Raw genomic sequence first — 13221 nt, 5'->3', positions numbered from 1 at the left:
TTAGTATATACGAGATTGTTTTAATTTAATAGATGTATTATGGGGTTGATTGGAAAGTCCGTTGTAGATTCTACAATAGCCGAATGGCTTTTCGTATCTGCGCTGGAGAACCCCTTTTTTTCGGGGGTCCTTCTGGGGTCAAGTAGGCAGCGAGGGTAGTAGGAACGCCGACCTGGAAATTTTTTTTTTAGTTCGGTGCCGTATAATTTGCCTCATCCCACCGCGTGATGAAATGGAAAAAAATGAGTCTCACAAACCCCTCGCATCAACTGGCACGATTTCACACATCTTGTCTGAGATTTTTTTTTCTCTCTCTGCATTTCTGAGATCTTTACATGTGATGTCCCGTTGAAACCGGTGATAATAGACCAAACAAAGTCAAAAGTGGATCGATTGAAAGGCTTATTCCTAAACTTATTGTTCTTGGTATTTTGACACTTTCGAGACCAGATTGTCACATTCCTAAAATCTTCATATTAATTTCATGAGTGTCTGGGAACAATTGCGATTATTAATCACTAACCAAGATCTCACTACTCAAACATCTGCAATTGCTATTACTCAAAGAACTATTCCAAGATCCGAATACATTCCGGACTTTTTGTTACGTTATTGGTATACTAAAACTCCACAACAACAACGATCACTACTTCTACAGCTTGTATTATTATTTTCGATATCTTTTTATATCGTTTCTCCATCATTGCCATTATCCAGAAATAAAGACAAAATGTTCACCAAACGTCCTGATAAACATACAACAGGGTTAATCAACTTGAGAAATGATTGTTTTGCGAATTCATCACTTCAAGCATATTCGTCATTGCCAGCATGGACCGAATATTTAAATGAATTCATTCATAATTTTAAGAAATTAAAGAAATTCATGAATGATCGGAATATTGATATAAATGAAATAATTAAATTACGATTAGAAAGAAATCCAAGTTTAAAACATTCAAAATTCAAATTGGCAAATTCTAAGTTTGATATTCCTTTACATTTTGCCATGGCACAAATTATAAAAAAATTACAAGAGACTCAATTATCTTCTAGAACAATTAGTGTTTGGACATTCTTACATGAATTAGAAGGGATCTTCAATGCCAAGATCTCACGTTCACAACATGATGCCCATGAATTGACTCAATTGATAAATGAAACATTAGACAATGAAAATTTGCTTATTAAAAGTTTCCATGAATTTATTAGTTCAAATTTACAAACAGTTATGAAAACCACTCCCACGCCTCAAGATTATGCCGAACTTGTCAGTTGTCAAATCCCCGATTTCCCATTCGATGGATTAATCTTGAATCAAATGACATGTTTCTCATGTAAAGGTGTTTCAAAACCAAATTTCACTCCATTTTCTATGCTTACTTTGAATCCTCCACAAGCACCCGTAGTACAGTTGGATACATTGTTAGGTGAGAGTGAAAGTGATAGCATTGAAGGATACCAATGTCTCAAATGTCGTGTGAATAGAATAGTGGCTAATGAACAAACCATAAAGAGAAGAATCACCGATCCAGATGAAATCAAATACATTAAAGAGATAAATCGTTTATGTAACGATCCGACATTTTGTATTAATGAAGACTTGCCTGAAGATTTGGAAGCTTATATAAAGAATTATAATATAAATGGAGTGAAGATTTCATTAGTTACTTCCACAGTGTATAGAAAATCACAAATTTTGAAACCACCCAAAATCTTTGGAATTCACCTTTCACGGTCAGCATTTGACGGTCAAGAAATTACGAGAAATCAATGTCTAATTAATTTTAATGACTATTTAACATTGTCAATTGGGGAAGAATATACTGACACCTTAAAACAGTTTCAAAGCAGCATTCCTAAGAAAGAAGTACAGCTCCCTGAAGATATAAAGTCGCCTATTCTTACTACTGATGTCAATGATATGGAGGACGAAGCAGTACAGCGTGAAGATATAGATGAAACGGCAAAATATGGAGAAGTATGTGATATCCCAGAATCAAATGTTCCTATGGCAAAGAAAAAGTCACATCTCCTATTAGCAGAAGATTTAGATCTGGAATTCAGTGATACAGCATCACAATCAGATTTGGAATCTAGCACCGAGTTCATGACAAGTACTTCAAGTGTGTATCAAAATTTTGTCCAGCATCCATCACAAACATCATCACTTGCTTCCATAACTGAAAAACAAAGTGAGGATTTAAGGAAAATATTTGGACAGTTTAAGTTTAATGATGATGATGTTTATAGTTATCGATTGAAGGCGCTTATTAGACATATGGGGTCACATACTCAAGGACACTATGAATGTTATAAGAGGAAACCATTATACGTTAAAGATAGACACGGAAATATATTTAAATTATTCCCTGAAATAATAGATGATTCAAGCGATGAGAATATAGCGGAACCTACACATGAACCAATTGAAATACCAGCATATCTGATAAATGGAGATAATCCAGCCACCAAGAAACATTCTAATTTATCTCGTTCTTCATCGTCTGCAACTGCAATGGAAAATGCTAACACCACTTCAGAAGATAGTTTCCGTAGTAAGCTTTCGAATATGATTGCCCGGAGACCGTCTGTCTTTCAAGCTGATCCTGAGAATGTTGAAGAAATTATTCGATCGGGAACTCATTCACCTGCGGAATTATTAGTTGAGGATCCAATGCAACAAATGAATCAACAGCAAATACTTTCAGAAGAAATTAAACAGGCTCTTGACGAAAAACTTAATAAAAAGACCAAAATGAAGAAAATTAATTCCGTTGTGTCAAATCCATTCTGGAGAATCAGTGATGCAAAAATTTCTGAATGTTCAAAAGCTTATGTTTTGGCTGAAGGTGCAAGTGTTTATATGTTATTTTATGAAAGAGTGGATCGTAAACAAGTTAAGAAGCATGCCCATCATCATCATCACTTACATTGAAATAGCTTCATTCTCTCTTTTGTAGATAGGAAGTAATTAACTAGTAAATTGAGAATATGTAATGTCGCATTTTTATTTTTCATTCTCGATTCAGATCTGCCAAATAAAAGAAATTTAAAATGTCACCATGATAAGATCTGGTTCTTTTGAAATCACCAATTAATGACTACAGATCAACCAGGACTTTCAAAGCTTGAAAAGCTCAATGCATTATTAGGAAACAATACCAGAAGGCCGACAGCACCGACACCGGCAGCCACGCGACAAGGAGGTAGTTTGAAACCTCCAACCACATCGCCAGCAAATGTTCCGCTTTTCCCATCGCCAAACTCAGCACAACGGGCTTTATCGAGTCTAGCTCCACCTCGAGGGAGGGAGAGGAAGAAGGTAGCATTAAAGCCAGGTCATTCTCCTCTTGATTGGGCCCAACTAAATAGGACAGAACCAAAATTTAAACTTCGAGGTGTTGATCCAAATACTCCCCCACCACAATTTGTCAAGATCAAAAAAGAAGAATTAAAAAAACATAAGAGTCAAGATGATTGTTGGACATGTATAAATGGAAGAGTTTATAATATTACTCCATATGTGGATTTCCATCCTGGTGGAGTTGAAGAAATAATGAAATGTGCGGGAAGAGATGGGACTGCATTGTTTAATAAGTATCATAGTTGGGTAAATGTTGATCGAATGCTAGAAAATTGTATTGTTGGTTTGTATGTTCCTTAACGTATGATATATATATATTCTATTAGAAATAGGCAGATACGGATTATTATTAATAGACATCATGGTTTGCTACAATTAGTTTATCCAAAGGGAAATCGTGTTCTTCGGTAGGTATATCATCCACAAGTTGTTCTTGTAATGCAATTCCAATCAAATAAGGTTTCCTTTGAAACTTCTTAAAGTAATAATTTAAAAATTCGTCATAGAATCCTGCTCCATGACCAATTCTCTTTTTTGTCTTTGTGAATGCCACCCCGGGCATTATAATCACGTCTAAATCACCTTGTTCAATAGCATCAATACCCAGTATCGGTTCTAACAATTGATATTTCCCTTGAGGCTGAAGATTAAGAACATCATTAAATGTAGGTACTTGTAACATTGACAAAAAATTCTTCTTTCTACCTTCAACTTCAAATGGATTACATCGAGGCAAATACACATCTTTCCCATGTTGATAACATGATTTGATTATATCCATTGTCTTCACCTCCGAGTCTGGCATGTTCATAAATATTGCAATCTTTTTGCATTGTTGAAAACGATCTAATTGTAATAATTTTTGGTGAATGTCATGAGATTGAATTATTAACGATTCTCGAGATATTCCTTTTAAAGTACGCTTTATCTGTTTTCTTAATTGGTTCTTGGCTTCCTTTAAGGATACAGAAGTCATAGTGAGTGTATCAAAAGGATAGGAATATACAATTGGATAGAATTAAAGATTGATCCCAAAAAAAACGTCCGCATGTTGAAAATTTCAAGATTTCATTTCCAATGGTGGATATGGTAGCGCGTTAATAATGAATAATTTTCATTTGGTTTTATTTTCAGATAAGGATTATGAAACCAAATTCCTTCTGTTGACTGATATTCTATTAGTAGAGTTGTATGAGAGATTTAGTGGATACTTCAAAAAAAATTGCAAAAAGTTTTCTAGCGATATTTCATTCGATAGAAAACCTTTTTTTAAGGCTTGCGATCAAGATACAAACCATGGACGACTTACGAACACACTCAAACAAATTACACTGACATGAACTCACGTTAACACTTTTTTAAGGACTTTCCCTTCCTCTCAGGAGCGGAGGAAGGAGGATGCGCAAACCCGGAATCGAACCGGGGGCCCAACGATGGCAACGTTGGATTTTACCACTAAACCATTTGCGCGAAATTATCAGAAATTTTTTTTCAGACGCCAGGCGATTAAGTCGTTTCACGTGACATACGCATGACTTTCACGTGACTTAATTTTCGGATTTTTTGGGTTTGCTTGAGCTTGAAGAGATTTATATCTTAAAAAGCTAATGTAATGTATTCTTCAGACTATTACTTATCATTCAAGTTTGTGTTGGTGATATTAGAAATATTTGTTGTGAGGTAATGAAAGTATAATTTGGATCGTGCAGATTTTGTAGAATTTTGGCATTTTTTTGGAAAAATGCTGTCAAGAATTTTTAATCTTTTCAAAGACATCTAAATTTAGTTATTCAAAGATGGAAATACACGAAGACATAAGTATATTGATCATCTTGGGATTTTTTAACTTATATGAGAAAAAGAAGAAAAGTTTATGACAACCAAAGGAATCGTACACCTCCAAGAGTCTTAATAATTATTCTTACACACTCAGTCTCTAAGATGGTTCTGAAATGAGGTTTTAGGCAATGATGCTTTTTGCCTTTAAAGTATATTGTTTTTCTGTTTGTTATATTTCTGTATGTTAGTATGTATAAGAACTCAATAAACAGATTGTATATGTAAAAAAAAAGACAATGGCATTTGAGTTGAGTGGGTTCCTAGTGCAAGAAAGAAAAGATCGTTTAGGTTTTGTGTCTTTTGTTTCTTCCAAAAGAAGACGTATTTTCCCCTTTTAGCGGGATTCATATAATAGATTTTATTATTGTTGTTAGTTGCTCTCCAACGTAATGATGATTAGGGAACACTAAATGAACCTTTTGAGGGGTTGGGACCAACTCCTGCAACTACACGGGTCTCAACGCGAAAAAACGGCTGCAAAAAAAAAAAACATAAATAGAGATTGTGTTTAATGAAAAACATCCAATTTAGAGTTTTTTGGAAGACAAAACGGATTTACCCATAAATTGAAAATAAAAAATTACCAAAGAGGTTATAATATAGATTTTTAAACGTCTTGCAAACATTTGGGTTTTTGCACTTCAAATGACCATAAGATAATCATTTGAAGAGGGAAACCTATGCCAGGGACAACAGAAAACAAAAGCAGACAATTACATTTTGGGCTCTCTAAATATATAGTGGTGTAATTCTCTTGGATGCTCCTTCTACTAGTATCATTATTGATACATTTAATGTCTCTTTCTGTCTTTCTCTCTCTTAGTGTCTTCTACAAAAAACCAAGTAACAACATCCCTTTTTTCTAGTCGATTTATCTTTTGTCCCGGTTTTTTTGATACCTATCCCTTGACTGGAACAATTTTCGAGCTAACTAGGCCCTGTCAGTCGGCAGCCGCCACCTTCTAAACCAAGTTCAACTTCTTTTGTGCTTTCAAACGGTTATTCTTTTTTCTACGAGCAACATAAAACCAGGCATCCAATTGTTTTTTATTCAACCCAGTAGCCATCGTCAATTGACTCTTTTCAAATAAGTTCGGATAAGGATTATTCAAATGATCATTCAACCATTTAAGTAAAATATTCGTTATTTCTTCCGGAAATTTTTTTCTAGTCATACGTTTAGTTGGTGGACTATCCAACTCCCCAACACTTGAAGAATGATCATGACCTGATGAATTATGTGTCATGATTCCGATGCCTGGTGGTGGATGATGACCAGCAATAGGATATGAGTTTTCACGCGGATGTATTTGTCCAACTGGAGTTGTGGCTACACCATAGAAGGTAGGTGAGGCAGGTAGTGATAATGGTGACATAGTAGGGTCTTCCTCTTCCCAGGTGCTTTGCAGTGCCGACCATGGCACTATTGATCTATACTCACGGTCAAGTTTGTCAAAGTCTTGCAACGTCATTTTGTCCCACTTCCTCTTAGCGATTGTCCTGATTGCGTGAACCGTCAAATCTGTGTTCAATAACTCTCTTCGCAATTTTAGGACGTAGTAGATGAACACATTTTCACGTGTCGGAACGATTCCTTCGTCTTGCGAGATTAAGCTCAGTCTAATACTAACTATGAACGAAATTATTTCCGGTGTGGAACATTCACCTTTGCCTTCATGAACCAATTGATTGAGCTCCTCAAGACATGCATTTTTCTCAGACTCATCTAGATTTTTCCATTCTTTTCCTTCTTGACCAATGACATGCAACTTCTCCAAACGGTAGTACAAATATGCGTTTGTCAATGGAACATTTCGCCTTCGCTTTTTCTCGATTGACTCTTTTTCTTGGATGGGGATAAGTCTTGAGTTATGCATGCAGTACCCCAAATCCAAGATCTTTTGATATACCAACCTATAGCAGTTCTTTTCTTCGCTAGAAAGCTTATTCCATTCAAGAGTGGCTGATGCCACTCTACCATCGACATTTGTCTTTCTCAATGCTTGGTAACGAAAATACCGAAAGGCATGTCCAAAGTTAGCCTGTCGTGCAATTACTCTTCCAGAATTCGGGGGAATATTCAAGCTTCTCCTGGTGCCCTCTTTTGCTGATGACAGCATCGACTTATTTTTCACTCTGGAATACCAATCGAGGAATATTGGTTTATAATAGTCCCGCTGCTCCGTGGAAAGCGTATAAAACTGGTGCGCAGCCATACTATATGCAGTGTCTGCTATGTGAATGGTGCCGGCGACTGGCAAATAATGATGAACCTTGAGTTTGCGATAAAAGGCCCGCACCATATCTTTAGATACCTTAACTTTTTTGATTTCAATAGCTTCTTCTGGATCAGGTTCTATATAGGGGTGGTCATCATTCTGCGCTGGAGCTCCAGTAAGGGGTATAATCTTCCCATTGTAAATATCCCTCCCAGAAGATAACAAATTAAGATATGTGTCTCTATATGCAAGCTTCTCTTCATTGCAAAGAGACTCAAATGAGGGCCGAGTGTTGTTACCAATATCTTTGCCACAACCAGTGACCTGATTGAAATACTTCTCAGCATGGTGTAGATTGACTTCTTCCTCAACAATGGCTTTACAACTTCCATCATCCCTAAACTTAAATCTAACCCCCGTAAGTACTGAAATGTTTTCAGATAAAATTAATTTAAGGTCCACATGTTGTTTGTTCCAAAGATCTTTCCCACTCTGCAATAACTCTTGATATGTTGATCTAATGTCTTCTCTCATCAAGTTGGTCATGGAAAACCACTGTCGTCTAACTTTCTCCACTTTTCTATTTCCGGGCAATTGAAGGGATTGTTTTGTGGCAAAGAAATAGTTCCAAGCTTGTTCTAATGTAATCGGGGAATTCAGTTTAATATTATTTTCATCGTCGATGGTTATATCAAGTTTATTTATAGGGTTTATACGCTCAGAAACTAATGGCAACCAAAATTTTTTTCCGTTTGCAATAGGTTTGGAACTTTTTGTGATCTCAGTGGTTGATGACGGAGATGGAATTGAAACTAAAGCCAAAGGTTGATCAGACGTCCTTATTGCCTGTTGCTTCAATGCTGTTGATGTCGTGTGTAAACTTCTACTGAAGTTACATACACAATTTGAGGTAGATACTTTATGTTGTAATAACTTCATTGTAATCCAACATGAAAGCCCTGTGTTGTTTACTATGTCCACTTCTTGTACATATGTTGTAAGTCAATACTAAAAGATGACCGGTCTTTATATAACTTTGCAACAACCGAGAAGCTTCTGGAACAAATTGATTTTTCAGTCTTTTTTTTCCCACAGGGAAAATTTTGTTGAGGGCAATTTAAAAACGGTGAACTATTCCAACATTTCAATATCTATTAAGTCATAACAATTTTATTATACAAAAACACACATACACCCATACACACAGTGACACACAATGGATTTCGAATTAGAACCAACATTAGAATCATTGATTAAACAAGATACATTGAAATGGATTTTTGTAGGGGGAAAAGGAGGTGTGGGAAAAACCACAACATCTTCTTCAGTTGCCGTTCAATTAGCATTAAATCATCCAAATGATGAATTCTTATTAATCTCAACTGATCCAGCTCATAATTTATCCGACGCGTTCTGTCAGAAGTTTGGTAAAGATGCTAGAAAAGTAGATGGGTTACCTAATTTATCTTGTATGGAAATTGATCCTGAAGCTGCCATGAATGATTTACAACAACAAGCACAACAATACAATAATGATCCAAATGATCCATTGAAAGGTATGATGAATGACATGACTGGATCTATACCTGGTATTGATGAAGCATTGTCATTTATGGAAGTTATGAAACATATCAAGAATCAAAAGGTAGATGAAAATGATTCAAAAGATAAGATTTCTTATAGAACAATTATATTTGATACAGCTCCAACCGGTCATACTTTACGTTTCTTACAATTGCCTTCTACATTACAGAAATTATTGGGTAAATTCCAACAATTATCTGGAAGATTAGGTCCAATGATGAGTATGTTAGGTGGTGGTGCCGGCGCCCAACAAGATATGTTTGCAAAATTAAATGAACTTGAAAAGAATGTTACTGAAGTTAATGAACAATTCACCAATCCAGATTTAACTACATTTGTATGTGTTTGTATTTCTGAATTCCTTTCTTTATATGAAACCGAAAGAATGATCCAAGAATTAATGTCATATAATATGGATGTTAACTCAATTGTTGTGAATCAATTATTATTCGCCGATGATGATGAAAGCCCATGTGGTAGATGTGTTAGTAGATGGAAGATGCAAAAGAAATATTTGGACCAAATGGCCGAATTATATGAAGATTATCATTTAGTTAAGATGCCTTTGTTAGGTACAGAAATTAGAGGTGTAGAAAACTTGAAGAAATTCTCAAAGTTCTTATTGCAACCTTATGATCCTAAGATAGATCGTGCTGTTATTACTGATATAAAAGAGCAATAATTTTCTAGATAGTTGTATTAATAAAGTTTATAAATAATTTGAAAGCATATAATGGAAATATACCTTATAAATGTAAAATTGTAGTCTTATTTATTGGTTAGTTCCACCTCCCCCTCCCCACCACAAGTTCCGTTGTAACTGGGAATCCTTAAAAGTGAACATTTATGCCCGTTCAAGTGGCCGGCTCTCTAGTACGAGCGTTAGTGCGACTTCACTCACTTTCGGCCAAATTTTTTTTTTTTGGTGTTCTCATTCCAATCCACCACCGCCCACCAAGGAAAGTAGATTCCAAAGCAAAGGAGGTATTTGCAACCCCTTATAGAAACAAATTACTATTCAAGAAGCAGATTATTAATACAGTTTAATCACTATGGCCAGAGGAAATCAAAGAGAATTAGCTAGAGCAAAAAATCTCAAGAAGCAACAGGAGGCAGCCAAAGCAGGGAAGAAAAACAGTGATGGTGTATCATTCGAGAAGAAAAAGGAGACAGATGCAGAAAGAATGAGACAAAAGCAAGCAGCAGGTATGTATTATTCCTAAGAGAGACTAGAACTTATAGTTTTATTGTTCTGGTTGTACTAACACACCATTTTTAGCTGAAGCAAGAAAAGCAGCCGAAGCAGCCCAAAAGAAGTAAACCAACTTGTATTTAATTGTATCAGGTATTAAAGCGAGCTTCCTTTAAATCAAATATAGAGAAAAATGTAATATGTAGAAAGGAATAAAATATGTGTTTTTAATAAGTAAATCGCATGGCTCTCCCTGTAGGATTTCCAATTGACATTTTATAGCGGTTCATTGTCCAACCCTTTTGGATTTAATTGGAAAAGCACTTTCCACGGAAATAGAAGAAAAATCCCTCGGAAGAAGATACCACTCACTCATTGGCTTGTTTTTTTATACTTCCATGAGGGGTTTAAATAAATTATAAGAATTTCTTGATCAGTTTGATAAAATTCTTTTGTTTTCCCCGTGCTACAAATTGAACTAAATTTTTCAGTTGAGGAAAGAACTCCCAACACTCATTTCTCTTTATCTTTATCATACAACCAATCATCAAGCAGCTATGTTAATTGAAGAATCATATCATGACGTCAAGACGTCCTACGGAACTACCATGCGTATCTTTACTTACACTCCAAAAATTCCAAATTTCCCAAAAGTTAAATTCCCTGGTGTGATTGTTTATTCTGAAATTTATCAAGTCACTGGACCAGTCACCAGATTTGCCAAGGACATTGCTGGTCAAGGTTTTATCGTTGCTTGTCCATCTATTTATCATAATTTCGAAGGTCCGGAACCGTTGGCTTATGACGATGAAGGTACCGACAATGGTAACAAATATAAGATTGAAAAGGAATTGAAATCATATGATGAAGATAATTCTTTAGCAATTGAGTATTTATTATCGTTACCAAATTGTAATGGAAAGATTGGTGCAACTGGTATGTGTCTTGGAGGTCACTTGGCTTTCCGTGCTTCTTTAGATCCAAGAGTCAGTGCTGCCGTCTGCTTCTTTGCAACCGACATTCATATCCATGCTCTTGGAAAGGGTAAAAATGATGACTCTTTAAAGAGATGTGGTGAAATCAAGGGTGAAATTATCATGATCTTTGGTTGTAAAGACAACCATGTTCCTTTGGAAGGTAGGGATTTAATTAGAAGTGAATTAAGAGCAAAGAATGTTGCCATGACTTTTATTGAAATCAATGATGCTCAACATGCTTTTGTTAGAGATGAAATGAGTAAAGGAAGATATGATCCTGCCATTACCAAGAACTGTTTCGAATGGCTCCTCGAGTTATTCAATCGTAAATTGAAGTTGGAATATGGTGATCATGATGGTCAACCAGTTGTCATTCAAGATATCTGTTAAAGCTGAAGTTGTATGTAATTTTTCAGTATTTACACGACCTTTTCTTTTATATATGCAGTAACACTTTTATATGCCGGAATCGAATATTCTTTGATGAAAAAAAAAAATTGTAAAAAAACAGAAGCCCAAATCCATCGTAGTTCAAAGGACAGTGGCTAACACTTTTACGTACAAATAGAATAAGCAAGAAATGAGACCAATAAAGTTGATGGGTCATGAGCGTTCATTGACGCAAGTGAAATATAACAGAGAAGGTGATTTATTATTCTCAGTTGCCAAGGATAATGCCGCATCCATTTGGTATTCTTCAAATGGTGAAAGATTAGGAACTTTAGAAGGTCACAAGGGGGTAATTTGGTCTATTGATGTTGATCAAGAATCTCATTTATGTGCTACCGGAGCGGGTGATTTAACTATAAAATTATGGAAAGTAGAAACTGGTGAATGTGTTTTCACTTGGGATGCACCATCACCAGTTAGAAGAGTTGCATTTTCAGCTGATGGAACACGATTATTGGCTATTGCTGATCAAGTTATGGGACATAAAGGTACTATATCCGTTTTCGACATAAATCAAGATGATAATTCTTTAAACCAACAAAATAAGGAACCTTCATTAGTCATTGAAACTCCAGAAGGTGGTTCTAAAGCCACTGTTGCTGGTTGGACTGGTGATTCTAAATATATCATTTCTGGACATGATGACGGTCATGTTTCCAAATATGACTCTACTACTGGTGAATTAGTTTCAACTGTTCAAGCCCATGGCATTCACAATGAAGAAAAAAATGTCACCATTACTGATATTCAATTCGCACCAGAAGATAAATCATACTTTATTACTTCTTCTAAGGACAAGAATGCATGTTTAATAGATGTCGATACATTTGAAATCTTGAAAGTTTTCAAAGCCGATGCACCAATGAATACTGCTGCTATCACCCCAGTCAAAGATTTTGTTATTTTAGGTGGTGGTCAAGAAGCCAGAAATGTTACTACCACTGCTGAATCTCAAGGTAAATTCGAAGCTAGATTCTACCATAAGATCTTTGAAGAAGAAATCGGTCGTGTTAAGGGTCATTTCGGTCCATTAAATACTATTGCTGTTCACCCTGATGGTACTGGCTACAGTAGTGGTGGGGAAGATGGTTTCATTAGAGTTCATACTTTTGATAAATCTTATAATGAATTCCTCTTTGATGCTGAAAGAACTGAAAAAGCTGCCGCTGCTGGTACCATCTAAGAGTCAGCGAATGTTAGAGAACAACAAAGATATTTTTAAGTATCCGAGCATTTCATAAACTTGTATATTAGTTTAGTCTTTTAATAAAATGATTGTTTGCAATAGACTTATTGGTTATAGAATCTGTGTTTCTCAGGTATATAGAACGAATTACAAATATTGAAAAATCTCATAGTCTTGTAAAGCTATCAAGTATCGACAGTTGAAAAATGGATCACTTGTCCCAATTAGGAAATCAGATGAGCTGCAGATCAATCGTTATCACGTGACTATGTAATTTTGCATTACATCAGATATTTTTCGATTCATTTCTTTTGCGGCTTACGTTATTGCCATCTTTCCTTCTCTTCTCTATACACCGACGTCATCTAACAACAGAGACATATAATTAAAACCACATAGAAGAAGAT

General features: G+C 35.5%; 7 protein-coding genes across 7 annotated transcripts; 5 read left to right on the top strand and 2 right to left on the bottom strand. All coding sequences in view use genetic code 12, as the record gives it.

Moving 5' to 3' along the window:
- Positions 1 to 484: 484 nt before the first annotated feature.
- On the top strand, positions 485 to 2938 carry J8A68_001856 (putative ubiquitin-specific protease; the record flags this gene model as incomplete). The annotated part of the gene is made up of 1 exon (XM_049405544.1): positions 485 to 2938. One exon carries the CDS (start codon positions 485 to 487, stop codon positions 2936 to 2938), a length of 2454 nt encoding a protein of 817 aa, XP_049264863.1.
- A 162-nt stretch (positions 2939 to 3100) lies between these two features.
- J8A68_001855 (uncharacterized protein) lies at positions 3101 to 3667 on the top strand (the record flags this gene model as incomplete). The annotated part of the gene is made up of 1 exon (XM_049405543.1): positions 3101 to 3667. One exon carries the CDS (start codon positions 3101 to 3103, stop codon positions 3665 to 3667), a length of 567 nt encoding a protein of 188 aa, XP_049264862.1.
- A 49-nt stretch (positions 3668 to 3716) lies between these two features.
- On the bottom strand, positions 3717 to 4343 carry J8A68_001854 (5-formyltetrahydrofolate cyclo-ligase; the record flags this gene model as incomplete). The annotated part of the gene is made up of 1 exon (XM_049405542.1): positions 3717 to 4343. The coding sequence occupies one exon, from the start codon at positions 4341 to 4343 to the stop codon at positions 3717 to 3719; it is 627 nt and encodes a 208-aa protein (XP_049264861.1).
- A 1825-nt stretch (positions 4344 to 6168) lies between these two features.
- Positions 6169 to 8364, bottom strand: J8A68_001853 (homeobox domain-containing protein; the record flags this gene model as incomplete). Its single annotated transcript, XM_049405541.1, has 1 exon — positions 6169 to 8364. One exon carries the CDS (start codon positions 8362 to 8364, stop codon positions 6169 to 6171), a length of 2196 nt encoding a protein of 731 aa, XP_049264860.1.
- A 277-nt stretch (positions 8365 to 8641) lies between these two features.
- J8A68_001852 (guanine nucleotide exchange factor) lies at positions 8642 to 9691 on the top strand (the record flags this gene model as incomplete). Its single annotated transcript, XM_049405540.1, has 1 exon — positions 8642 to 9691. One exon carries the CDS (start codon positions 8642 to 8644, stop codon positions 9689 to 9691), a length of 1050 nt encoding a protein of 349 aa, XP_049264859.1.
- Positions 9692 to 10758: 1067 nt separating this feature from the next.
- J8A68_001851 (carboxymethylenebutenolidase) lies at positions 10759 to 11568 on the top strand (the record flags this gene model as incomplete). The annotated part of the gene is made up of 1 exon (XM_049405539.1): positions 10759 to 11568. The coding sequence occupies one exon, from the start codon at positions 10759 to 10761 to the stop codon at positions 11566 to 11568; it is 810 nt and encodes a 269-aa protein (XP_049264858.1).
- Positions 11569 to 11758: 190 nt separating this feature from the next.
- On the top strand, positions 11759 to 12811 carry TIF34 (translation initiation factor eIF3 subunit i; the record flags this gene model as incomplete). Its single annotated transcript, XM_049405538.1, has 1 exon — positions 11759 to 12811. The coding sequence occupies one exon, from the start codon at positions 11759 to 11761 to the stop codon at positions 12809 to 12811; it is 1053 nt and encodes a 350-aa protein (XP_049264857.1).
- Positions 12812 to 13221: the final 410 nt, after the last annotated feature.

The sequence above is a fragment of the Hemisphaericaspora subhashii genome (assembly GCF_019202705.1).
Source record: "Hemisphaericaspora subhashii strain CBS 10753 chromosome Unknown scaffold64, whole genome shotgun sequence".
Classification (NCBI taxonomy): Eukaryota; Fungi; Ascomycota; class Pichiomycetes; order Serinales; family Debaryomycetaceae; genus Hemisphaericaspora; species Hemisphaericaspora subhashii.
This window is presented reverse-complemented; position numbering and strand designations above follow the sequence as displayed.